General features: G+C 54.5%; 2 protein-coding genes across 8 annotated transcripts in view; one reads left to right on the forward strand and one right to left on the reverse strand.

Moving 5' to 3' along the window:
- Ciita (class II major histocompatibility complex transactivator) overlaps positions 1-12999 on the forward strand; it is a 48866-nt gene extending 35867 nt beyond the window's left edge. For 4 of the 6 annotated variants that reach the window (XM_020179854.2, XM_020179855.2, XM_020179857.2 and 1 more), the window contains exons 14-20: positions 2314-2394; positions 2790-2882; positions 3869-3955; positions 5386-5469; positions 5589-5672; positions 6466-6562; positions 7033-12999. In XM_020179854.2, coding sequence (XP_020035443.2) covers positions 2314-2394; positions 2790-2882; positions 3869-3955; positions 5386-5469; positions 5589-5672; positions 6466-6541 — 505 coding nt within the window. In that variant the 3' untranslated portion in view covers positions 6542-6562; positions 7033-12999. Of the gene's footprint in view, positions 1-1595; positions 2171-2313; positions 2395-2789; positions 2883-3868; positions 3956-4939; positions 5470-5588; positions 5673-6465; positions 6563-7032 lie in introns of those variants that run through there. The other 2 variants (XR_012443261.1, XM_074060065.1) reach the window with 2 other exon arrangements.
- Dexi (Dexi homolog) lies at positions 11047-24163 on the reverse strand. 2 transcript variants are annotated; one of them, XM_020179852.2, is made up of 2 exons: positions 23244-24163; positions 11047-11678 (listed from the first exon to the last, which is right to left on the reverse strand). In XM_020179852.2, exon 1 carries the CDS (start codon positions 23669-23671, stop codon positions 23384-23386), a length of 288 nt encoding a protein of 95 aa, XP_020035441.1. In that variant the 5' UTR covers positions 23672-24163; the 3' UTR covers positions 11047-11678; positions 23244-23383. The 2 variants fall into 2 exon arrangements, with proteins under 2 accessions (XP_020035441.1, XP_073916167.1); XM_074060066.1 differs by lacking the exon at positions 11047-11678 and adding an exon at positions 19535-20825.
- Between the last annotated feature and the right edge of the window lie 1991 nt (positions 24164-26154).

The raw sequence follows: 26154 nt of genomic DNA on the forward strand, positions 1-26154 counted from the left end.
CTCACCCCCACCCTCACCTCCTCACCCCAGTCCTCACCTCCTCACCCCCAATCCTTACCTCCTCACCCCCAATCCTCACCTCTTCACCCCAATCCTCACCTCCTCACCCCCAATCCTCACCTCCTCACCCCCAATCCTCACCTCCTCACCCCAATCCTCACCTCCTCATCCCCACCCTCACCTCCTCACCCCAATCCTCACCTCCTCACCCCCAATCCTCACCTCCTCACCCCCACCCTCACCTCCTCACCCCCAATCCTCACCACCTCACCCCAATCCTCACCTCCTCACCCCCACCCTTACCTCCTCACCCCCAATCCTCACCTCCTCATCCCCAATCCTCACCTCCTCACCCCAATCCTCACCTCCTCACCCCCACTCTCACCTCCTCAACCCCATCCTCACCTCCTCACCCCCACCCTCACCTCCTCACCCCCAATCCTCACCTCCTCACCCCCACCCTCACCTCCTCACCCCCAATCCTCACCTCCTCACCCCCAATCCTCACCTCTTCACCCCAATCCTCACCTCCTCACCCCCACCCTCACCTCCTCACCCCCAATCCTCACCTCCTCACCCCCAATCCTCACCTCCTCACCCCCACCCTCACCTCCTCACCCCCAATCCTCACCTCCTCACCTCCAATCCTCACCTCCTCACCCCCATCCTCACCTCCTCACCCCCATCCTCACCTCCTCACCCCCAATCCTCACCTCCTCACCCCCAATCCTCACCTCTTCACCCCAATCCTCACCTCCTCACCCCCACCCTCACCTCCTCACCCCCACCCTCACCTCCTCACCCCAATCCTCACCTCCTCACCCCCAATCCTCACCTCTTCACCCCAATCCTCACCTCCTCACCCCCAATCCTCACCTCTTCACCCCCATCCTCACCTCCTCACCCCCATCCTCACCTCCTCACCCCCAATCCTCACCTCCTCACCTCCTCACCCCCAATCCTCACCTCCTAACCCCCACCCTCACCTCCTCACCCTGACTCCTGTGCTCTCTTGTGCTCACTCCACTCCCACCATGTGGGTCAGTCTGGCTTGGCAGGATCTGACCTCAGGGCCTTTACACTGGCTGAGCTCCTAGCTGGAATCCCTTCCTCAGAATATCCTACTGGCCCACACCTGTGCTTGCTTCTCTCTCCCTCCCTTCCTTCCTTCCTTCCTTCCTTCCTTTCTCTCTTTTTTTCTCTCTTTCTCTTTCCTTCTTTCTTTCTTTCTTCTTCCTCTGTCCCTCCCTCCCTCCTGTCCTTCCTCTTTTTTTTTCTTTACAGCACTGGGGTTTGAACTCAGGGCTCATACTTGCTAGGCAGGCACTCTTCCTCTTGAGCCACTCCTCCAGCCTGGTTCCCAGAGTTTGGGATCGCAGAGACAGAGAACATTTCAGAATGAATGTTGTGCACTCATCTCGTCATTTTCATCAAGTGTGTTCTTCAAACAAACAATAACATACGTACTGTTGGCGCCACGGTTTAATCAAACAGTGATCATTTTTAATATGAAGAAGTTCAAAGGATGTAATTTTAAAATAAAAGACCCTTCTTAGTCAGGAATAGTGATACATGCTTGTAATTCCAACCCTTAGGAGACCGAGGCAGGAGGATCACAAGTTCGAGGCCAGCGTGAGCGACATAGCTAGACCCTACCTCAAAACAAACAAGTAAACAAACAAAAAAGCAAAACAAGACAGTTCTTTAGACTAAATACATGTAGCCATAAAAAGCATAATAAAACAGCCTACACTGTCCTTCTTGGTTTTCGTTTCCTTGAAGTCTGGGCTAAATGGCAATCCTGGCTGTGTGAGCTTGCAAGAGTTATTTATCCTCTGTTCTAGCTTCCCCATGTATAAAATGGAGGCGAGAAGAATAAATGAGATCTAAACTGACTGAAGGGCCCAGCATGTGCCTAGCATAACAAGTGCTCAAAAAAATTAAAAGATTATTTTTGTTATTAAAAATGCAAAAAGAAAAAAGAAAAGAAAAGGTGTGTGGTGTGCCCCTGGGGTGGGGTTTGGGGACCCTTCCCCAGGCCAGAGCAGGAGAAGGGTGGGTGTAGGCTGATGTCAGCAGGAGTGAGAACTGGCCTTCTGCTCAGGGACAAAAGTGGGAGCCCAGCTGACCTTTTGGGAGGCTTTGTGAAATCGTCCCCCAGCAGGAGGCATCAGGGGAGGACGAGGCTGGGGTGGGGGGACGGGGAAGGGGCGACTGCAGATGGGCCTAGCTTCCTTGTCCTGCCTCTGCCCACCTGGGCTGACGAGAGCACAGTGATGGTTTCGGGCTCTCACCCTGCTCTTCGCCTCCTAGGCTGGGCCCCATCTTGGGCCCCAAAGCTTTCCCCAAGCTGGTGGGGATCCTGCCGGCCTTCGCCTCCCTTCAGCACCTGGAGTGAGTATGGCCCTGGCCTCCCCACCTTGGCCTCTGACCCCCCAGACCCTAGCCATGTGCTGAGATCTTCTCTTTGTTCCTCTTTGTCTCTGTCCCCCACTGTGTCCCCAGCGTGGCCTGGGTGAGGGACCGATGGGAATTCCCAGTAACAAGAATGTTTGGGGTCATTGGGGAGCTTTACAAGGGCGTTGTCCACCCCCTGGGGCTCCTGAGTGGAGCAGAACTCCGTCCACCTGCCCCTCACTGGCCAAATGGCGCCCCCTGATGGTGACGACCTGCCCTTGAAGACTAGGAGGGGCTGGCCACCGGTGGTGTCTCCAGGGCTGGGGACTGGAGGGTCAGGAGGGTCAGGCTGACCTGACGCCCCTCCCCCTCTGATCCCCCCCCCCCCGTAGCCTGGACTCCCTGAGCGAGAACAAGATCGGGGACGAAGGCGTCTTGCAGCTGTCGGCCACCTTTCCGCAGCTGAAGGCACTGGAGACCCTCAAGTGAGTTGAGTCCCCTGCTGCTGGGTCCCAGGGCCAGCGGCTTTCTGGTTCTTCATCTGTTCCCTCATCTCCAGTCACTTAGCTTCTGGCCACTCGTCCAGTCATTTCTATTTAATCGTCAATCATGTACAAATCCAATCCACACATATTTAAGGAGCACTCGTGGTCCCGAAGATCCAGCTTTCAAAACCACGAATTCCCCAGGTCCCAGGATCTTGAATTCCAGGGCACCCGCACAGTAACCCAGTGACAGCAAGGTTATCATCAAGACAGTGCATTTAAAAACTGTTTCTGCAGAAGGATCAGCTTGGTGTTTTTCACCAAAACTATCAAAATCTTGCTGTCTTGGTGTGGCATGCCTGTAATCCCAGCTGGACAACTTAGCAAGTCTCTCTCTCTCTCTCTCTCTCTCTCTCTCTCTCCTCCTGTCCACACCTTGTCCTGTCATCCTACTCAGGCCGTAATGAGACCCTCTTTTAATTTTTGGTGGCACGGGGATTTGAACTCAGGGCCTGGCACTTGCTAAGCAGGCACTCACCACTCAAGTCACGCCCCTCCTCTGTTTTTGCTTTAGTTATTGTTCAGGTAGAGTCTCAGTTTCTTCCTGGGGTTGGCCTTAGATTTTAACCCTCCTATCCATGCTTCCTGAGGGGTTGGGATGACAGGCCAATGCCACCATGTCTGGCTTATTTGAGATGGGGGTCTCACTAACTTTCTGCCACCATCCTTCTGATCTCTATCTCCGGTGTAGCTAAGATTATAGGCATGAGCCACCACTCCCAACCTGACAGGCCCCTCTTCTTCATAAACTGTTAGTGTGGGTATATCCACAGCACGCCCACAGCTTACTACCCAGGACCACCCTCGAGGTCAGCTGTCACATGTTCCCGACTGCAGGCCACTCTGCGAGAGGTAGGCAGGTGGATGCTGCGGGGAGGGGAGCACACATTTGGTCCTGAGCCGCCCCCCCTTGCTGTGTCTTCCAGCCTGTCCCAGAACAGCATCACAGATGTGGGTGCCTGCCAGCTTGCCGAAGCTCTGCCCTCCCTTGCCACGACCCTGCTGAGGCTCAGGTGAGCCGGGGCTTGGGGAGGCCGGGGAGCCCCTGGTGCCGGCTGCAAGGGCCGACACCCCGACCCTAGACGGAATCACTGTAGACTGTTACGCTGCATGACCCAGGAGGCTGGGGGACAGCAGCCTAGAGCCTAACTGGAGTTGGCGACAGGACCCAGGGAAAGAAATCTGGGCAAGTTGCTCACCGTGCTGAGCCTTGGTTTACTCGTCTGGAAATGGAAAGCGTGTGTCACTATGTCAACCCGAGCGAGCTGTAGGTGGTGCCCCCTTCCTGGGCTGGACTCAGGATGGAGGATTCTGGAAGGAAATTGTGCCTACAGTGCCACCTGCTGGTGTACCTGGGCATAGCCCCACTTGCTTTGGAATTCCTTCCTGGGTGCCAGAGCCTAACCAGTAGCTTGGCACAATGTCCCTCTCCATCCCCAGCCTTCTCCTGCTGAGGACAGCTCTGGTCACATCCCAGTAAAGATGGCTCTGCCATCCCTGTCGATGTACCCATTCGAGTGTCCTAACAGCCAGGACCGCCTTCCTTGTGCGGATGAATGGGTGTGCACTGCACAACTCATGGTCTGTGTGACAATGGTGCCTCCTGCAGAGCTGGGCCAGGCACCCGATATTCCCTACCACGAACCCTGGGCCAGAACCTGTGCGAGGATTAGCGATGTGGCTGTGAACAACACAGACGGGGTTCTTGCTTTCAAGTTTCTTGCATAGGAAAGTAAGGCTATAGCTGGGCACGGTGGCTCACACCTGTAATCCTAGCTACTGAGGAGGCAGAAATCAGGAGGAGCATGGTTCAAAGCCAGCCCGGGAAAATAGTTTGGGAGACCCTATCTCAAAAAAAAAAAACCCTTCACAAAAAAGGGCTGGTGGAGAGGCTCAAGTGGTAGAGCACCTGCCTGGCAAGCCTGAGGCCCTGAGTTCAAATCCCAATGACATAAAAAAAAAAAGAAAGTAAGGACGTGTAAATAAAATATTTTCAGATAGTTCTGGGAAGGAAACTAACAAGGACCCAGTTCACCAGGAAGGGCAGGGTGCTCTGAGAACGTGGCCACGCCATGGGGAACGGCTCTGCATGAAGAACCGTAGCTCATGTTGAACCAGCTCCTTCCATCATTGCTCCTCCCTGCCCATTTCAGAGATGAGTAAACTGAGTCTTGGGGGAGTTCAGTGACTTGATCACACGGGCAGAAGAGGCACAGTTGGGGCTGGAACCTGGGATGTCACTCCACGCTCTCAGCCAGGAAGCCACTGCTTCTCTGGAGTTTCTGTGTGACCACACAGGAATGGCCTCAGCTCTCTGGGCCTTGGTCTGCCCCTCTGTAAAATGGGATGGTGATCCCAGTGGAGTCTGGATCTCGCTGGGCCCTGACCACCCCCCTCCCCGGCACCCCCATGTCCTTCCCCAACCGTCCCCTGCCTCCTGCAGCTTGTACAATAACTCCATCTGCGACGCGGGAGCCGAGAGCCTGGCACGTGTGCTTCCCGACATGGGGACGCTGCGGGTGATGGAGTGAGTGTGGGGGCTGGCGGGGGGCCGGGGGGGGGCTGGTGCTGGGCCCAGGGAGGCCGGGGCCTCCTGCTGGCCTCATGGGAAGAGCCTCAGGTTGGTTTTGGTTTTTTTTTCTGCAGCGTCCAGTACAACAAGTTCACAGCCGCAGGTGCCCAGCACCTGGCTGCCAGCCTGAGGAAGTGCCCGCACGTGGAGACCCTGGCGTGAGCCTCCAGGGCCCCGGTTGTGAAATGGGGGAGGGTCTGTGGGGTCAAATATCAAGACGTAAGAAGCTTTAGGCCAGTCAGTGCTCACGGAGTGAGCCGTGTGAAATCGCCTGCGTTCAACCATTCCTGGAACACAAGATCGCCAATTTCGTATAGTTCAAATACAGTATTTTAGTTTTACTTTTTTGACACAGGATCTTGCTATGTAGCTCAGCCTGGCCAATCCTGCTTCAGTGTCCTGAGGGCTTTAGTTTTCTTCTTCTTTTTTTTTTGGTGGCACTGGGATTTGAACTCAAGGTCTCACGCATGCTAGGCAGGCGCTCTACCACTTGAGCCACTCCCTCAGCCCTTTTGTTTGTACTTTGTTTTTGAGATAGGGTCTCAGCTAACCTTGCCCAGGCTGGCCTCGAACGCTTGGTCCTCCGGACTCTGCCTCCTGTGTAGCTGGGATTGTAGCGTGCTCACTGCCCCCAGCTCTTTATACGCTTTCAAACACTCTTATCTCCTCAGTCTTCTAAGGTGTGTAGGATGGGTCTCACAGGGCCCGTTTCACACCCCTGAGGAAAGGAAAGCCAAGTGGTGATCAACATTTTTGAGGCCACACAGCCAGTCAGTAGCCAGGAAAGGGCCACAGAGCTCACAGGCCTCTGCGTTCCCCACACTGGTCGGTTACCTTCCAGGCGGGAAGTCGCCAAGGCTCCAGGCTGGGCAGAAGGAGTAAGGTTGCTTAGATTGGGGATCGGGGGCCATCTTGTCTCCTCTAACCTGGCCCTGGGCCCGTCCCCTGCAGGATGTGGACGCCCACCGTCCCCTTTGGTGTCCAGGAACATCTGCAGCAACAGGACTCTCGGATCAGCCTGAGATGACCATGCTGTCCCCTGGACAAGGTGACCAGGGTGGGCACTGCTGGGGAAAACTCCAGGGTCGCCGTGTGTCCCTATGAAATGAATCCATGAAAAGAGGGTGGGGCCGGGGGGGGTTGCTGGGTGACCATTGGGCACTTTCCGTCCCCACACCTGGCCAGGTGAACTGTCCTCCGGGCCCTGGGGTCTTGGGCCAAGGGTTCCCCTGTGGTCTGGCTTCAAGGAGGACAGGCTGAGCTGGCCCTCCACCTCCCACAGCCTGGGAACTGGGAAGTCCTTCCTTTGCACTTTAAATCTGTCCTGCTGCTGTTTCAGCCGCTTGGCTGCTGTGATGGCCTTGGATTTGTCTTCGTAGGAACTCAGCCTCTGAGTTTCCTGCCTCCCACTAGGAAGATGACTGTCCCCAATCCCTGCAATCCCCCAGCCCCTCTCCCATGCCCCCCTCCAGAGTCAAGGCTACCCTCCTCAATCTTCCTGGCTTACCTTTCTCTCAGGTCACTGACCACACTGGACCTTGAACAGGAGACTCACTTGTGGACACAGCGCTTCTCTGGGTCCTATCCCATGAGCCCTGCATCCTGGCACCCCGCCCCTGCCAGCTCAGGGTTGGCCCCTGACCAGCTGCAAATGGACCCAGGCTCAGCTCCAGGCTCCTTAAGGGCCCAGGTAGATGCCAGCCCTGTTTGGCTGCTATGACCCCTGGCAGACTGATGGGCGCCTTGTGGCACCTATGGTCCACACAATGTCAGAGGCACTCCCTGCAGACACATGATACAGCAGTGACCAGGCCAGAGTGAGGGTCCGAGGCAGCCATGTTTCAGCCTGCCCAGGCTCGGCCAGCCCCACGAGGAAGTACTTGTCCATCCTCAGACTAGACACTTGATAGACCCACTTGGCACTCCGAAGATACCGGTGGGCCACCCCCGCCTGCTGATCCCCAAATGTGACAGGGGTCCTGTGGCAGCTGCTGTCTGTCGGGAGCACTCACTATTTGCACTGACTTTTGGCTAAGGCCATGCTAGGCCCTGCCAGAACACTGCACCTTTGCTGGGCAGCATCAAATGTTACACTACAGGAGGAAGGAGGGGACAGCCTGGAACCGCTCCTGCCCTTCCCTTCGTTTTCACTACACTATAAATGTTCAACACAGGTCTGGGGCTTGATGTCACAGCATGGGTTCCATCCGGGGTACCTACTATGCTGGTCATGTACTGGGAAAACACACACTCCATACCATATCTGAGAACAATGTGGGCGTCAGTTCTGCTCACACAGTTCTGGCATTTGGGCAGGGTCCCAGGGACGACTCACCTGTGCCCCTGGGCATCAGCTGGGGCAGCTTGAAGCCAGCCTGGGGTCATTGGAAGGCTCCTTGGCCTGTGTGTCTGGTATGTGACATCAGCTGTTGGCTGGGGCCTCAGGTCCCCAAGAGGGATAGCTGGCTGGAACCGCTCTATGGGGCTGGTTTGGGCTTCCTCATAGCATGGGGGCAGGGTTGAAGGTGGGTGATCAGAGAAAGAGGAAAGAGGAAAGGGGAGACAGAGAGAGAGACAGAGAGAGAGAGGAGAGAAGAAAAAGAGAAGAGGAGGAGGAGAGGAAGGAGAGAGAAGATAGAAGGGAAGAGAGAGGCCATCAGAGACCACTTGTGTCCTCTTCATAGACTTAGAGGTCACATTGTCACATTGCTTCTGCCACATTCTGTTAGCTGCTGTGACAGAGCAGGGCCTCCTTGTCCCATCCTGTACCACGCATACACACGTGTGCACACACACATTCACACATCACACACACATCACACACATCACGTCACACACACATGCATACATATCGCATACACATCACACACATATCACACGTGCATATCACACACATACACATCACACACATCACATGCATGCATACTTATCACATGCATATCACACACATATACGCATGCACACACACATACACACACATCACACACGCGCACACACACGCATGCACGCATGGGCAGAGTCCACCTCCACTCATGTCCTGTCTTTTTGGAAGGTTTTCTTCTTGGCCTCCTCACTCTGGGGTGGGAGAGGCAGAGGCATTGTCAGCTGTCCTGCAGGGATGTCTCCCTTCACGATGGTGCAGCCCTGGCCCAGGAGCTGGTTGGTCCTCGCCAAGTCGGAAAGGTGCCCTGGCTGCAGCAACCAGAAAGGGCCCACAGCTCCATTTTCCACTCAGCCGGCCACCAGTGAGGCTGTTGCTGTTCTTCACTAAGGCCCTGCCTGCTTGGTCAGAGTGCTGATCCATCCATCCGTCAGTCTGTCTGTCCATCCATGCACCCATGCACCTGCTGGTCGTGTGAGCCATCTGTTCACTGCCAGCCTGCCAGCCCTGAGCTCCCAGGACCAACCTGGTGCCCAAGTTCTGTTCCTCTCTCCAATAAGTGGGAGTTGGGGACAGGAGGTGTCTGCCCAAGGTATTTGCCCAGTGCCTGAAGAGGACTGCGTTGGCCCAGCTGCAAAGGGCGTCAGTGCTGTGGTCCAAGTTTGGGTTGTAGATAGCTCAGCGGCCTGTTTAGGGTCTCTGCATCTGTGGCCTCCACCGTGCGGCCTCGGGTGAGCGTGGAGCCAGTCTCCTAGGCAGGCGTCTGATGCACCCATCAGCCAGGTGGGCACACCTGTGTCCTCTGCTTTTCCTCCTTTCGGAAATGACAAAATGAGGTCAGAGACTAATTATTCATGATGAGTTTTCACGATGACCATGGTGAGCCAGCACGAGACCATGGTGAGCGCCTGATCAATCTTGGTGACTGTGACTGCTATGCCAGCCGATGTGCTAAGCCCTCCCACTCCACAGGGAGGTAGCCCAGGGGTCAGGAGCCCAGACTAGAGCTGGACCATCTGGCCTCCGTGCCAGCCTGACACTTTCTTATGGAAGTTACTTCTCTGAGCCTCGGCCTGTACAATGGGCGAAATCCCAGTACCTTCTTCACAGGGTCCTGTGAGGGTCCAGTGAGCAGAAGCCTGGCACACAGCTCAGTCTTTTCGTGGCCCTTCTTTCATCTGGCCTTGTCTCATTCTTGCTTCTGCCTGGAATGTTTGTCCTTCACAGGGCTGACTTCTGGCTCTCTAGGACTCACTCTGGGGGGTCGGTCTATCTGTCCACTGTACTCCACACAGAGCCCCTCTCCCACCCGATCACTAGATTATCTTCACACTTATTTGTGTCACCTGCTCCTGTCGTGGGATGGGACGTGCGTTCCTGGAGGGCAGGGAACTAGCCTGCTTTCTTCACTGCTGAGCTTTGTGTGCCAGCAAGGGCCTTTGCTTTATCCATTCGACAGCTGTGTACTAAGTGCACAGAGGTAAGATGTTCCAGTTTCCTGAGCTGGCAGGTTGGTCTCTTAGAAAATTTAAGTGGCTATATGGACAGGGCAGCCAGGTGTGGTTGGGCAGTCTGTGCACTGTGCAAAGGCATCTGGCCAAGGGGGTAGATGAGGACTGAGCACCGGACTGAGCTCTGCTTGACAAGTTGAGAGTCTTGGTGTGGAGCTGCCGTTTTGTAATTAACACGCAGTCATCCTAACAGGTGGGTAAATGACCCCGTGCCAGAGACGGGACATTTAGAGGTCGTATCTTTACAAGAGAAGGAGTCGATGTGAACTTGACCTCTGACTTCTTTGGAGAGTCTACTGGTGAGGGTGCCCTGTGCTGGAATTGGTCTCTGAGCCCCGACCTATGGGGCCGGAAGTGAAGCTCAGGCATGGCCACGTCTGCAGGGTCCGTGCACCTTCTCAACCCTCACCTCTCCCCCAGGCCTGTCTCCCAGCACAAGCCCCTCCCTCCCTGTGCTCGCTGTTTTCCTGGTCCTCTCCACTGTCTTCATGTCCCTTTCCTTGGAGTCTCAGGAAGACACAGCAACATGGGCTTCCCCTAGGGTCACATCCACCCTTCGGTCTCCTCAGCTGCAAAATGGGCCTCATTGCTATTTCTTTATGTTTTGTTTTGTTTTGAGACAGGCTATCACTATGTAGCCCATGCTGGCTTTGAGCTGGAGAGCCTCCTGTCAGCCTCCCGAGTGCTAGGATTACAGGCGTGCACCACCACACCTGGTTTCATAACCTGTTATATGTGAAGGTCCCTTGAAAATCTCTGGTGCTCTGAACATCAGAGAGAATTACCACTCTTTGCCTGACACTGCACTATTTGTTTATTCCCCTCCCTCCCTCCTGCCCCTCTTTATTGGAGGTCTGCCACCTGTCCATGGGGACTCCACACTGCCCCTCCCGTGGGATCCAGGTTCGAGTTTCACACGGCTGCTAGGCTTTTCCTAGCACATCCCAAAGGCTGCCCTTGGCCTGTCAGACTGGCAGAAGCTGAGGAGGGGCCAGTTGGGGAATCTCATGCTTACCCTGCTAGGGTGGCTTCTCCCTACTGGATCTCCAAACTGGGCCCTCTGACCTTTCTGCCCTCTGTCAACCACAAAGTCCCCTTTTCTAAAGTTCAAAGGAAATAAACCAGGCAGGGCACCAGAGGGACTGGAGTTGCATACATTTTTTAATTGAAATAAGTCAGCCTCCTAAGTATTGCTTTTACAGGTTTATCGAAATCAAGTATTCACACAACTCACATTTTCAAAAATATATTTCTGGCTGAGGAGCAGCATGGTATCCCCAGCCGGGATCTCAGTCCTGCCAACCTGATGAAAAACGAGCAACTTGCAATGATGAATCAAGCCCTACCCTGGCCCCCGACACATCCCCGGCCTCTTCCTCACACCACACCCTGAAGTAGTAACTAAGGCCAGCCTCAGGCCAAACCCAGCCAGGCATCAAACAGTGGCACTGGGAGTGGCTTTTGTGTGCGTCCTGATTTGAAGCATCTTCTTCGAGGGTAAGTATGGGAAGAGGTGAGGTCAGGGCTGAAGTGCAGTGAGGCAAACTCTGGCTGGGTTCCTGTAAACACCCATTGCAACAGCGCACAGTCATGAACCAAGGCCAAGACCACGTGGCCTGAGTGCAGGAGGAGGTCTCCAGATGCTGGTGACCTTCCCCATTCTGCAGAGGCAGGCACCTTCCCCGCCCTGGCACACAGTCCCAATCTCGCCTTCTCTCCTGGGTCGGCACGGAAGCTGCTCTGTTGGCACGAAGCTTTCGGGGGAAGCAGGCCTAACAAGAAGACAAAGAAGTGTTACCAACTGGAAGGCAATGTCCTTCCACAGGCCTGACAAAGCCAGCCCAGGAGGCTCTGGTGGGGCAGGGAGGGCTTCCTCAATCCTGCAAATCCCAGGAACCCCTGGGATCCTGGGCTCAGGCTGGGACGCTTTGCCATAATTTTTATTACAGATGTTTTTCAATGGGTTTGCTTCATTTCTGAGCCCTGGGGCTGGAGAGCCAGGTGATTTGACATGGAATGGGGATGCTGGGGCCACAGGAAGGGGTGCAGCCACAAGGGGTGCCACCAAGGATCCACTGGCCAGCCTGAGGCTCCAAGCAGCTGAGTAAGCGCAAGAAGCCAGGGTTTGGCAGCTCCTCCTGCCTCGCCCAGAAAGCGCCCTGCAGTCTGAAGGAAGGCTTTTGCTGCTGCCAGGCTACCCAGCAGCCCCTCTGGGCTCTTGTTCCTAGGACACAGCATCAGTCCTAGGCCCAGCCTTGGCAGGTCCTCTTCTCATCCCCTCTAGTGAGCAGCTGGTGCTGGCATCTCTGCCGTACCTTGCGTGTCCAGGCCTACCCTCCTCATGGCCCCCTCACCAATGCCATGTCTTGTAGCGTCTTCCTTCTACAAATTTATCAAGCATGGAACAAAAGTGCTATGCTAACACACAACATGACCTGGGCAACAGGACATTGGAGCAGGAGAATCCAAGGGTGTAGAGGACTGTTCTGGGCACTGCATTTTCGAAGCATCCCTGGCCCCTATCCACCAAATGCCAGTAGCACTTCCAGTCGCTATAATTACTAAAAATGTCTCCAATCCCATTTCCAAAGCCCACCTAAGAGGACAGGACCATTTCCACCGGGAACTATGTATCGCCCCATTTTACGGGCTAAAATACGGGGGCTCAGAGAAGCCAAGTGACCCGCCTGTGGGGGCGTAAGAGTGGGAGGCACAGCAGGCACATCGCTCAGGATGACGGAAATGCTCACAACAGGGAGGCTACCACTTCCCAAGCTCTTGCTCTGAGCCATGGGCCTGGAACAGAGCTTGGGGGTGCTCTGCCCCCCTCCACTCACCCTTCCCAGCACAATGGCCTGGCAGCTCAGCTCCACTGGAGGGGGGCCTCTTTCCTGGGGCCTTTCTTTCCGCGTTTGGAGCCTGCCTGGCCCTGGCTATAAGCGCAGGAGAGCTGAAGTCTCTGCAGCAGCTGCTCTCCACCAGGCAGGGCTGGAAAGGTGTCGTGCCAACACCCAGCTCCCCCACCTGTGGCTAGGGCAGCCTGTGCACCCACTCTGGCTCCCTAGCAGGACACAGCCCTGGGCGGCAATGGCAGCTTCCCGGCCAACACGCCCCTTCCGGTCTCCCTTCCCTCCCCATCTCATTTCCCACTCTGCACCAGGAGTTCCTACAATCCTCTCTAAGTAAGCAACTTCCACTTAAATCCTGTCTCATGGTTATTCCATTCCCGCCTCCTAACGAGGATGCCCGCGAATTAGGCTCCATTATGACTCCACTTGCCAGGGGAAGAATCGAGGTTCAGAGAGGGTAGCACACTCGTCTAAAGATGCTCAGCCCAGAAGTGCTGGAGCCTAGCTCTGACCCCAGGGCTAGGCAAGTGCTGTGCCACTAGGCTACATCCTCAGCTCCACCTCAGGTTTTAAATACTGTTGAGCAGCCCATGCAGCAGACCCTGGGTGCAGTGTGATTGGCAGAGCAGCTCTAGCTGGCGAGACACCCACTGAGCATTTTCAGTCCACGGGATCAGACCTGCTCCCTTGACAGGGCGCAGCCAGGACGATGACTGAACACTGGCAGCAGGCCTAAGTCACAGAGAAGGGCATCCAGGGAGACAGAGGGCTGGGGAGAAGAGGGCCTGGGAAGAGAGACTGGGGCAGGTCTAGGGGCCTCCTGTGGCTCAAAACAGGGTATGAGGGGCTGCTGTGAGACGGGGACAACCTGGCCATGTTTTCCTGTTCTCTGCTAGCAGCCAGCTGGCAACATATCCTGCCACTGCTCAGAAACCTTCCCTGGCTCCCACTGACCCGAGGCAGGCCTTTCCACCCCTGGGGCCTCTCCCACTCCCATGGAGAGCCTGCGGGAAGCAGAGGCTCAAGACTGGGCCTCATGGAGCACAGTGTCCTAGAAAGGTGTGGTGGGGTTCCCCTCCTGCCCTGCCAGAGCCCAGATGATGCTAACCTCCCTCCTCCAAGGACTCTGAGGGAGCGGAGTCACAGTGGCGCTGAGAGCCCTGGTGTCCAGGAGCTGGTAGCAGAATTAGCTAATTGTGAGTCACCCTCCCAATGCCCACTATGGGGAACCCCAAGGCCCAGGGGGAAGCCCCCATGAGGCCTCACTCCCGCCAGCCTGTGACTATAAGATCCCAGCAGCTTAGGGGTCTGGCTGGGCTCCATTGCCTCACGCAAGCCCATGTCTGTCTGTCCAGCCCTTGTCCTGGATCTAGCTGGGTGGACTACGGCATTTCCTTCCATGTGTTGATCTGCAGGGTTGCCTTATAGTGACAGCCAGGGAAGCCAGGATTCTGCTCCTGGTAGCCAGAGGCTCTCAAAACATTTATTTCGCTTTAAAAAGAGCTGGTGCACGGGTGGGGATGGTGGCTCAGCAGTACAGCACTTCCCTAGCATGCAAAAGACCATGGGTTCAATCTCCCAAGCCTAAAAAAAAAGCTAAGAAAAAGAAGTGATTTAAAGAAAAAACTGAAGACAAGGTCAAAGATGAGCAGGCGGAGTGTCAACTGAGGCTTGGGACCCTGATGCACGCTGGTTCCACTCACTCCACAGCTTCGAATGAAGGGCCTGGGGAGGGCAGTGACCTGCCTAACATCACACAGCAGGCTGAGGACAGAGACATGACCCCAGGTTTCAGTGTGTGCAGCTAGAGGACATCCTGCATCACAGTCCCACCTGTGCCACCCACTTTGGCGATAAGAGACCAAACCCCTTGTTCCTCTGACGTGCGATGCAGCCTTGGCAAAGCCCCAATACCAAGCGCTGACAGCTGACATTTCTCAGCCTTCCCTTCCCCTCACCCTGTGCTGCCAGCTCTAACTCATGTCTTAGCTTGTTTCCTTAGAACTGCAGCAGCCCCCACCCCAGCATTGGGGCTCAGAGAGGTTAGGTGGAATGGGCAAGGCCACACAGCTTGTAAACACTGGCACCAGGTCTGAACCTCTGGGGTGTAACCCCAAATCTTTCACTCCTCTTGGTGCCTTAGGGTCATCCTTCTTCAGGTGAAAAGCATCCCAGAGCCACCGCTCATGGAGTCTAGGGCATTAGGGTTTGACAGGTGACTCACTGAGCACTAGTAACCTTCCATTACAAACCATTACAGCCACTCCCAGAGCTGAATGGAGGGAGTGGCCGGTGGCTCAAGTAGGCTGTCAGGATAGCAGTGTGCACCTGGTCCACTTCAAGCTGGATGGCTGTGTGGAGAAGCTGCTTGGGAGATGCTTGGCTTCAGTGAGGAGGGTCTGTGTCCTGGGGTGCTGGTAGGTGTTGCTGCAGACCTGCTGTCCTCTGGGGTGGCCAGTGGAAGCACAAGAATCTTCCTGTCTGGGTGAATTCCAGCTCTGCCTCCCCCTAGCTGTGACCTTAGGCAAGTCTTTCTCTCCAAAGACCTGGCCTTCTAGAAACCCACTATGCATCCCTTTCCCCATGTACCAATGACCAAAGAAGCAGCTGAAGACATGTCACCCAGACACAACCTGTCCAGTGTCTCCACTGCCTGCAGTCAGCAGGGTCCTGTGCCCTAGAGACTGGCCATCTCCCTGGTGGCTGCAAGGGCCTGGGAGAGGAGCTGCCTGTTCCCTCAGGAGTCCGTCTCTGAGGGGAAGCCAGTACCATCGGAGGAGTACAGGCCATTTTGTCAAGCTTGCATTCCAATTCCACGTTGGCAGTAAAGGTGCGTGACCACCAGCTGTGTGAAGACGCTCGGGTCTCATGCCTCCAGCAGCCACTGACTCTGGCCTTTGGGAAGGGTGGCGTTTGTCCAACACCTTCATGTGTCTTGTCATATCAAGAACCACCCGAACTATTTATTTAGTGCAGGCCGAGCATCCCCTGTCCAAAACGGTCAGGAGAAGTGTTGCAGATTTCGGATTCTGGAATATTTGCACACATGCAGTGTGCATCTTGGAGAGGGGACCCAAGTCTAAACATGAAACTCACTGATGGGACACAAATGAAGCTAGACACCTTTAGACACATGCCTGAAGGGAGTTTTGTACTTTCACCTGCACTGACAGCAAGTTGTCACATGAGGTCAGGTGTGGAATTCCTACCTGTGGCACCATATTGGTTTTGGATTTGGGAGCCAGACATGGTGGCACTGTAAGGCAGATACTCTGCTCGAGAGGAGTCAGGAGGGTCATGGCCTGAGGCTACCACAGCAAAAGTGAAAGACTCTCCTGAAAAACAAACTCCAAGCACAAGGACAGGGGTGTGGCTCACATGCTACCAAAAAAAACAAAAACAAAAAAAGATTTTGGAGCATTTTAGATTAGGGATGCTTGACCTGTATTTCAGCACTTTTTATCTCTTAAATTTTAAAGGGAACATTTATGTCACTATAATGAATAAAAATAAACAAAAGGCAATGCTAAGAATACAAGGAGACGGAAACCACGTGTTCTAGGTCTATACACCTGGACTGCAAAGCTGAACCTGGGGCTGCTCAAAAGGAAGCAGGAAGTCCACAGAGCATCTCACTCGGGGAAGCTCACTCGGGAGAGTGCTGCTATGAGGTCCAACGCTGCCACCTCATAGCTGGGCATCTGGAGTGAGTCACTGAGCCGCCGCAAGCCTCAGTTTCCCTCCTCATCTAATGGAGCTAACAAGCTGCCCAGCCAGCCTCATAAGGCAACAGTCAGGAGAAGCTATAGAGACGTGGGAGAGGAACTATTTTTAACCATGCAGCCACGCCTCCGCCAGGAAGGAGTCCTGGTAATGAAGCCTTACCCTTGGGGCCTGGGATGACAGCTGAGGGGGCTCTAGCATCCCTCAGAATTCAACTGGTACCAAGGATCACAGATGGCCCTGGGGCTGCTTGGCGGACACTCACACAGACACGCCCTCCTTGGGGACTGGCCCAAGTAAACAGGGAGGCCTCAGGGACCAGAGGCCCCACATCTATTAAGCACCAACTATGATGGGGCACCAACCCAGCAGTTGGCACAAGCCCTTAGGCAGGTACTATTTTTCCCATTTCACAGGGAAGAAGCTGGGGTTGGCGAGGTGAAGACTCTTGTTCAAGGTATTGGTGGAGCTGGGATTTATATCCAAATTCGTGTAACTGCAAAGCCTCCAAGAAACAACTTTAGGGGTGCACGGAGCTGGCCTTAAGTGTCATGTACACAAGCGAGCAAGCGGTTTGCTCTGGGGTTCTCAGCCAAGCCTTGTGAATACTTCAAGGAGAAGGTTCTAGTTTGGGGCTGATACATGTTTATTACCAAGTTGTTAACCTCCTTTTCACTGAGTAAGGGAGAGAGGGGGAGAGAGAGAGAGAGAGAGACAGAGAGAGGAGAAGAGAGGAGAGAGGAGAGGAAGAGGAGAGAGAAGAGAAGAGAGAGAGAGGAGAGAGGAGAGAAGACAGGAGTAGGAGAGGGAGAGGAGAGACGAGAGAGAGGAGAGAAGAGAGAAGAGGAGAGGAGAGAGGAGAGGGGAGAAAAGAGAGAAATGGGAGAGGGAGAGGAGAGAGAAGAGAAGAAAGAGCGAGGAGAGAGGAGAGGGGAGAGATAAGAGAGAGGAGACAGGACAGAGGAGAGAGAAGAGAAGAGAGGAGAGGAGAGAGGAGGACAGAGGAAAGAGGAGAGAGACAGGGAGAGGAGAGAGGAGAAGGAGAGAGGAAAGAGAGAGGGAGAGGAGAGATGAGAGACAAGAGAAGAAAGAGAGAAGAGAAAGACAACACGTAGTCCACAGGCCCTGTGCCTTTTAGCTGGTTTTTCTATTTGACAAGAAGTTAGTGACTTCGGCATTTATTTTTATTTATACTAAAGTGATGACGGTTTTCTTTACAGTGACACACACCTTCTTTTAACTAAACCCTCATAGTTTAGAGGTGCAGCTCAGTGATAGACTGTGTGCTTGGCATGAATGCCCTGGGGTTGGTTCTCCAGCACTCCAAGTAAATAAAAAATAAAACAAGTGAATAAATATAAATTCACATTAAAAATTAGATTTTTTTGGGCTGGCGGAGTGACTTAAGTGGGAGAGTGCCTGCCTAACAAGTGTGAGGCCCTGAGTTCAAACCCCAGTACCACCAAAAAAAAAAACAAAAAACTACCCTTTTTTAACAAATGAAGCACTAAAACTAGTATAATCCAACTTAAACTATAAATTATAATGGGAAAATAGCAACTTGACAGTGGAGAGGTGTGGCAGCCACCACCTCAGCCAAGTGACTGATGCTAACATGACCCAGTCAAAAGATGAAAGCCTCTTGACGCGGTGCCCGAGGACATTGCTTTGTGTGGCACTCCTACCAGGAAGCCATCACCGAAGTCTAACCCCCGAGTCAGCACCAGCCAGACCCAGACTGAGACAGCCGACCAGACATCGGCCATGTACTTTTCACAATGCCACTATGGCACAGACAGCCTGTGGCCATGCTCCAGCCTGAGGAAGCCTGAGACAAATGTGCAGGGTGACTGGGGACTGGGTCCTTCCACCTTGGAAGGACACTACGGGGACAGATGACAACAATTAAATAAGTTGTAGATCAGACTGGTCATAGGACTGCACCAATGTTGACTTCGTTAATTTTGACAACTGCACTGTGATTGTGTACATCTTTGATCTGTGGGAAACGAGGGGAAATAGTCAGAATAAAGGGATCTAATGCCTGCAAGCCACTTTGAAATGGTTTAGACACATGGGTCACATATGTGTACAGGTGCACACACATGGACACTCGCACTGCACACATAAGCAAAAGGGGTGGTTGAGAATTGCTGGTGTTCTTCTTGGATCTTGTAAGTGTGGGATTATTCCAAAATACAGTTTATTAGGAAGGTTCGAAAAAAAGGATCAAGAGTGCAGTTGAGACAGCCTGGCAGAAACTGAGTTGGTGCTGGAGGAAGGAGGGAGAACCCCATGGAAGGCCCCTGCCCCAGGGGCAATGGTGCTGTCAGGAGGTGGCTGTCTTCTCTCTGCATTCCCTTGTTTGACTTTTCTGGGCCTGTAAGATGGGGATAAAGGTGTCTGTCTGTTTCACTGTGATCTTGGTTTTCCAGAAGCAGGCGATTCTTTCCAAAGGTCCAAGGTGATGATAACAGATAAAGCAGACAGGAATGGTGAAGTCACAGATGCCCTTTCTCTCAGTTCAGAAGAAGGAACCCACGCCTATCTAGGAGTGGTGTAGCCCCTGCCTCTTTCTTGGCTCAATGTCCAGTTTGTCAACTCAGGGCCAAGGAAGCAGGGTCCCTAGCATCTCAGCTGTCCTGAGACATGTACTGAAGTCCTCTCCTGTCCAAAGGGGTGGCCAACACCAAAGCCAGGGTCTGTCTGGGTGAACCTTATGTCAGGAACAGGGCTGAAGAGTCAGCCAGACCTGGGGGTGCACCTGTTTTGTTCATCTGGTGACAGTCCCAGCTTCCTGCTTGATCACTGCACACAGCCAGCCCCCTGCCCCAGGTTCCACAGGCTGCCTGTGGGTCACCCATGACTTGAAGCTGATTATGCCTTCGTCCCTGTGGAAGGTGTGGGCTTCTGAGCAGGGCCCAGACACCCATTCTGCGTATTCAGCTGACAGTGCAGGCACAGACTAGCAAAGAGAGCCGAGGGCAGGGAGGTAAGGAAGGTGCAAATGCAGTCCCAGCCAGGCGACAACTGAAGTCTGGGAGCCTTGAAATGGAAAGACCACGGAGTTGGTCACCCTGGCTCCAAATTCCAGCTGCCCTGGCCTCATGGACTCTGGTTGACAGCACCTGCCCAGGCTTCCTGTTTCCAGCTCAGACATGGCACCTACTCCCCCAGGACCCCCGGCTGCCAAGAGAGGGCTGGCAGGCACCCACCTTCATTAGGAACTGGGACGTTCAAGGCAGCTCAGCTGTCTTTAAACCCCAACAGCTGCGGCATGAGGGTCCTCCCAGCTCCTAGGCCATCTCTCCCGGGGAGGAGGGAGCTCCTATTCCCCGCCCTGCTGCTGTGCACCAATGACCACTCTAGGCAAACAGCAGAACCTGCTTCCAGAGCTGCAGATGACCTGGTGTCCTAGAGAAAGGTGGTGGGAAAGGTCTCGAGGTCCTGGGGTAGGGAGGCAGAGCTGGAAGTCTGTAGGGTAGACCACACCTGGACCTTTCCTGTGCTCAGGCAGCCAGTCCTTTCCCTCATCTGGGACATAAATATTCATGCACGACTACATGTGCAGGCTTACACATTTGCACACGCTTCCCTGTGTATCTGGCTTAGGCAGATTTTCATTATCCCTGTTTTACTGAAGAGGAAATGGAAGGAGGGGGAGGGTGAAGAGCTTGTCCAAGGTCACAGCTTGGCTTGGGATTCGAACTCAGTCTGAACCTGGGTCCTGGCTCTTAACCTTGGCCCTCCACCCTGTTTGCAAATAGGTGTCAGCAAACCCATGATGGGCTGGGCTACATGGCTGCATACGCAAGAGACAGACGTGGAGGGGCACACGTGGGTGCCCCTTTAATCGTGAGACCTACCGCATGCTCACCGTGGGCATGTCAGTGCCCTTTGTCAGCACTTCCTGCGTTGGCTTGTGTGGAACGGGAGAGTGCAGGTGAGAATGAGCGGCTAGAGTGGGATTTGACCACCACCATTCCTCTGCTGAAGGGAGGAGCCCAGAGGTCAGGCCAGGTCAGCTCCAGGTCTCTCACACATGGTTTTCCTGGGGCTTGGCACCCCATGTGGGCTTCCTGGGCCCTGGGGCTAAGGCCCCTAGGCGGGGCAAGTGTGATGCAGCACAAGTCTCAAGGCCTGAGGCCGGGGTGGGGCGTTTCCCATAGCTCCTGGCCCACTTCCCAGGGTCAGGCCTGTCACTTGGAAAACTTTGAAGGTATCTCCAAGACACACTTCCTGGAGTTTCTGCTCAAACAACATTTGCTGGAAAATATGTCAAAGCATTTGGGCTCCAGTTTTTGGTTCAGAATATGCCAGTGTTTTCATTTGGAAACGGAAGTGTTTCTGTTGATGTGGTGAGAAGATAAAATAAGACCTTCTTCTCAAGTTACACTGTCTGAAATTTAAGCACTTGGCTCGGGGACAGGGATTCATCTTGCGATCACAGGGGCCTAGCACAGACCTTGGCAGAAGAACAAGCAGGACCAATGTTTGTTGAATGACTAAATGAGTGACTAAGTCAAAGGGCTAGAACCTGGAGTAGCAGATGGTCAATGTTCAGTACAGATTTTGAGTGGATCCCAGAAGTTCTATTTCTGATAGGTGTTCTAAGTCTGGCCATGTTCCCCCATCTTCACTGACCTGGCCTGGTCAAAGCCTCTGTCACCCTTGGCTGGACAACTAACAGCCTTCTCACTGGCCTCCTGCTTGCACACTTGCCCCCGAGCCTGTTCTGCTCACAGCTGCCAAAGTCACCTTTGCAAAATGTGAACTGGATTGTGTCATCCCCTGCCTCAAACCTTCCACTGCCTGCCCACTGCTCAGGTCCTGCATGGCGTGGCCCCTGCCTCCTGTCACTGGCCTCTTTGTGGTCTCTCCCACCTTCAGGTCTTGGCATCAGCAGCTCCCACTGCAGGGACCACTGTTCTCTGGATCTTGGTGTCTGGCTCCCTCTATCAATCTAGAACTCAGCTCAAATATGTCATCTCCGCAGAGAGACTTTCTCTGACCTCCCCCAGAGCAGCCTGCCCCTATTCTTGTGTCTCACTTGGTGGACATAGAGTGTTTTCCCAGACGCTATGCACTGTTTAAGTTTCTTTCTCACAGTTCCCATAAGGGCACTAATTCCGTTCACGAGGGCCCCACCCTCATGACCTGACACCTCCCGAAGCCCCACCTCCTCACACCATCTTACTGGGAACAGGATTTTGGGTGACCGCTGTAGTGGGTGATTCTGTTGTGCTCACCTGAGGACACAGCAGTGAGCACAGGGGAAGCTCGAGTCCTCACACATCTGCACGCTCTTAAAAATCTCATTGGGTGTCTGGGTGTCTGCTAGTCTTCCTCATCAAGTGCCAGTCTGATGAGGATGTGCCAGGGCTCAGCCTGTCTTGCTCACTGAGTATTGAACACATTTGTTCTCACTGAGCTCAACCAGTGCTTTGTTCAAAGAAATCTTCCTCAATATGATGGTGTTAGGAGGTGAGGCCTGTGGGAGGTGGCAGGTCATGAGGGTGGGGCCCTTGTGACTAGGATTAGTGCCCTTATGGGAACAGTGAGAAAGAAATGTATGCTGTTTAAGCCACCCAGCCTGTGATACTGTTACGGTACCAGAACTGACTACAGTACCTCTGCTTATGTTCATGCTGGCAAAGATACACGGTACAGAAGAAGGGCAAATGCCTGCCTGGGGTGAGTGGCAACAGTGTCTGTTTTCTAAAAGGAGCCCCTGCCTGCCATGAAGCATCTCCTGCTGTTGTTGCTCAGGCCCCATGCCTGGCAGAACTCCCAGCATCACTCAGCCATATGGCTTGGCCACAAAGTGTTCCTGCTTGCCCCATGACCCCTCAATGGACCTGATGGCTACCTGGTGAGCCCGCTTTCTCTCTCGTCTAGGCCAGGTGCCCTTTCTCTTTGGCTGGCCTGACTCCTCTCTGGACTTTAATTTCCCTACCTCTAATCCGCAACATGCACCATACACAAAAGTCCCTGGTGCAGGCCCAGAGACAGGACTCTGACACCAGTGCAATGATCCTGTGGCCCCTTCTGCTGACCTAAGAGCCTCCCAAGGCCTTGAAAACCCAGATAAAGCCATCCTGGGCATCGACCCCAGCTTGCCAGTTCTATGAAGGCAGATTGCAAAACTGGCAGCCTCTGCAGATCTGAGCTGCAGAACTGACGCCGGCCACGCTGAAACCTGACTCCAAAACAGCAGCAAAGCCAAGGCAGAAAGGAAGTGCGGGTTCCTTGCTGAAGGATCCTCTTCTCACAGGCTTGGGCCCAGCCCCTGCATACTGTTCCCTTCTGGTCCTCCAAAGGGCCACAATTCAAAGGTGACCATTGCCTAGCTCCCTACCTCTTTTGACATCCCCACGTCTTTATTCTTCCTGGACTAGTGAGAACTCCCAAAATGCCAAGGTCATCCTCAAGACAGGCTGAGGCTGGGGGAGGGGGACCTGACAGTTCAGCCTCAAACATTTGGTGCAAAGGCTTTTTCTACAAGTCATGGGTGTAAGTTCCATGGCTACCCCAAAGGTAATTTTGGCCCTGGGTCCCCTCCCTTTTTCAACAGCTGTTCCCGTCACTGGGGGAAACTTTCCAGCCCAGCTGAGGGCCTAGGATGGTCCAGGAATCCTGGCACCCCAGTTGGACTTAGAGTAGGTGCAAAGGAGTCAGAAGCCTGGGGAGAAGTGTGGGTGTCTGTCCTGGGGACGCTCCCCTCTCCCTCACCCCAACCCAACCCTTATTGAGGGGGGCACTTACACGCTTTGGAGGCCGTGGGGGGCCTCCTCCTGGGGTCCCATCCCGGTCCTGACAGTGCCCCCCTAAACAGGGGCGGCACGGTGTGACCGGCTGGTCCAGGATGAGGGCTGCAGATGGTGGAGAGAACGGTAGTCCAGACCTCACTCCAAGTACCCATCGAAGACGTCAAGCTCCGAGTCAGCATCGTAGAGGCCGGAGCCGGGGTCGGAGAGTACGCCGAGGTCCACGAGCGCCTGGTCCAAGTCCTCGGGCAGGAAGACGAGGCCCACGTTGAGGACGACGTACTCCATGAGGAAGGCGTAGTACAGGATCAGCACGTTGACGAAGAACAGGCCCACGTAGAACATAGAGGGCAGCAGCGGCGGCTGCACGGAGGAGACCAGGGGGCCCAGAGCGTCCAAGTGGGCGGCGACCCGAGCACCAGGCATGCAGGGGGCGGCGAGGGCGGCGGCGACCGGGCGATCCCAGCAACCTCAGCCGCTGCGGGGCCCGGGCGGCCGGCGAGGGGGCAGTTCAGCCATCCAGGGCCACCCCGGGGCTCGACCGAGGCGGCGTTGGGCCCCAGGTGGCCTCCGGGGATATGCGGCGGCCTCAGGAGACCCTGGAAACGTGCCACGGGCGGGAGTCACAGTTACCCTCTCCCCACCCCGCGATGTGTCCACACGTCCAGGAAGGCGAGGCGGAGCCCCCGTGAAGTGGCCAGTGACTGCCTGGCTCCCTCCGTGCGCTGCGCTCGAGCTCACGGGCCCTCGCGGCGCCAGGGGAGTCCCTGCCGCGACTCAGCGTCGAGGGCCAGTCCCGGCTGCTGTCTCCCCAGCCCTCCACGGCCGCTCCTCGAGTCCCCTCGGCGCCCCCGCAGGCCCTGCGCCCATGGCTGAGGCCGCCGCTCCGTCCTCCTGGTCCGTATCCCAGCACCGCCTCCCGAGCGGCCCTGCGCTCATTGGCCTGCCGCTTTTTGCGCGCGCTCATTGGCCGGCTCAACGTCCGTGCTCATTGGCCAGAGCCGTCCGGGGGGGCGGGTACTCCTTCGCTCCGCCCCCTCGCGGGTGCCTGCCGGAGAGTTGCTTTTCAGTTCTTAGGGTCTGCGCGCGCGTTTTGCGTCCGCTTTGCTCCGTGCGTCCCCCGAGTAGAGGGACGGAAAATAGAGTGAGAGCATGCAATTCAGACTTAGACGTCCCATAGGCTACAAAAGCCGAAGGAAACTGCGGGCTTCCTCTGTACCTTGTGGGACTTGGGTATGGCGCACGCCTCTTTGGGACTCAGTGTCCTCGTTTTAGACAGAGGGGAGTGGGGAGGGGCGGCGGACAGTTCTACTGAAAGTCTTGAACAGTCCCCAAGCAGCTGTGGGTTTTTGTTTGTTTTTAATGGGGTGAGGAAGATTAATCAGTGCCCCCTTCGCCTCTCCAAGTTCTGGCGGCTGCCCATGACGGTGAATCTCAATTGTGGGGTTTGGGAAGACGGGATGGGGGCGAACCCAGGTAGGTCACATCTTCAGTCAGTAAGGTTGCTTATTGTTTCTTTTTACTTTGAAATGCAGGTTATAGTAATAAATGGATGGCTAAACAGCCAAACAACCTAAGTCCACTGAAAAGCGAGTCTCTCCTATCTGCGAATTACTCTGTTCACGGGCAACCGTAGTGCATTTTTAGGACTCACTTGGCCCAAAGTGCCTTCCAAAGCGGGTCAACGAACCTTTAAGGCCACCCCGAGCTGGGTGTTTTCCATGCTCTGTTTAACTGGAGCCACACGAGCTCCAGTAAATGTCCGTTTTTACAGATGAGAAATGGAGGGGACCCTGGAAGCTGCTGGCCTGGGTGTGTTTCTTTGGTGGCCGGAACCTACTCATTTTTCCTCCATAACTGTCGCTCTTCGAGGTGAATTGCAGGGGGAACCATTAACTTTGCACTGGTCTCCATTTATTCCCCGTAATTCCCGAAGGTGAAGCAAGCCATTCATTCACTCGGTTGGTCTGCGAATATTCATTGAACGCCTACTATGCGCCAAGCCTTGGGCTGGACCTTGGGGAGAACATTGGCTCCTGGCGCAATTCTTTTCTGAGAACCTAAATGGAACACCATAGTCCTTAAATAACAATGAGGCGTAGAAATGAATGATTTTGGGTGAACACCAGAGAAATCCAATGAAAGTACAGGATGTCCAGTTTTGGTCCGGTGCTGCTTGCAGACCTTTCCAACATATACTTTAAACTGAAGTGGAAGGGGAAAAAGGTTTTGAGGACAAAGAAGGCTGTTAGTGAGTTGGTGCAGTTCTGGTTTATTAAGGGGATACAAATAAGGATACCGGGGTTTGACCCCTGGTTCTGCCACTGACCTCGGGCCAGGCAACCTCCCTGTGACTCAGTTTCCTGGATGATAAAACTCGAGAAATAATAGTGTCTACTTCATAGGGTTGTTGTGAGAGCTAAATACTTTAATATAGGGCAGTGGCGCATCGTATGTGCCATGCAGTATCTATTTTAATTAATTCATAAATTATGCGGTACTGCGGATTGAACCCAGGGCCTCCAGGTAGGCAAGTGTTCTACCACTGGGCTACACTTCCAGCTCCCTTTAAAAAAATTGAGACAAGATCCCACTAGATTCAAACTTGTGATCCTTCAGTCTCTGCTCAGTCTCTGCAGTAGCTGGGATAACAGGCGTGCACCAGGCGTGCGCCACCACGTCCGGCCCTATTGTTATTCCTACCACAAATAGTTACTAACATTGCAGCGACTTTCTCGGGGCTACGCCCCCAGGCCTCCAGGTCCCGCCCACTCAGGCAGGGGGCGGCCTACTCTCCTCTCGCCCCGCCTCTTCGCGAGGGCCGCGCGATGCATGCTAGACCTTGTAGTCTGTTCCGAGAGTCCTGTCGCCTGGTGCCTCGCAGGCAAACTGCATTTCCCAGAGCTTTT

Source organism: Castor canadensis, chromosome 17 (assembly GCF_047511655.1).
Source record: "Castor canadensis chromosome 17, mCasCan1.hap1v2, whole genome shotgun sequence".
Lineage (NCBI taxonomy): Eukaryota > Metazoa > Chordata > Mammalia > Rodentia > Castoridae > Castor > Castor canadensis.

Coding starts and splice junctions, on each gene's coding strand:
- Dexi (XM_020179852.2), bottom strand. CDS start 23,671: ATGCCTGGTGCTCGGGTCGCCGCCCACTTGGACGCTCTGGGCCCCCTG.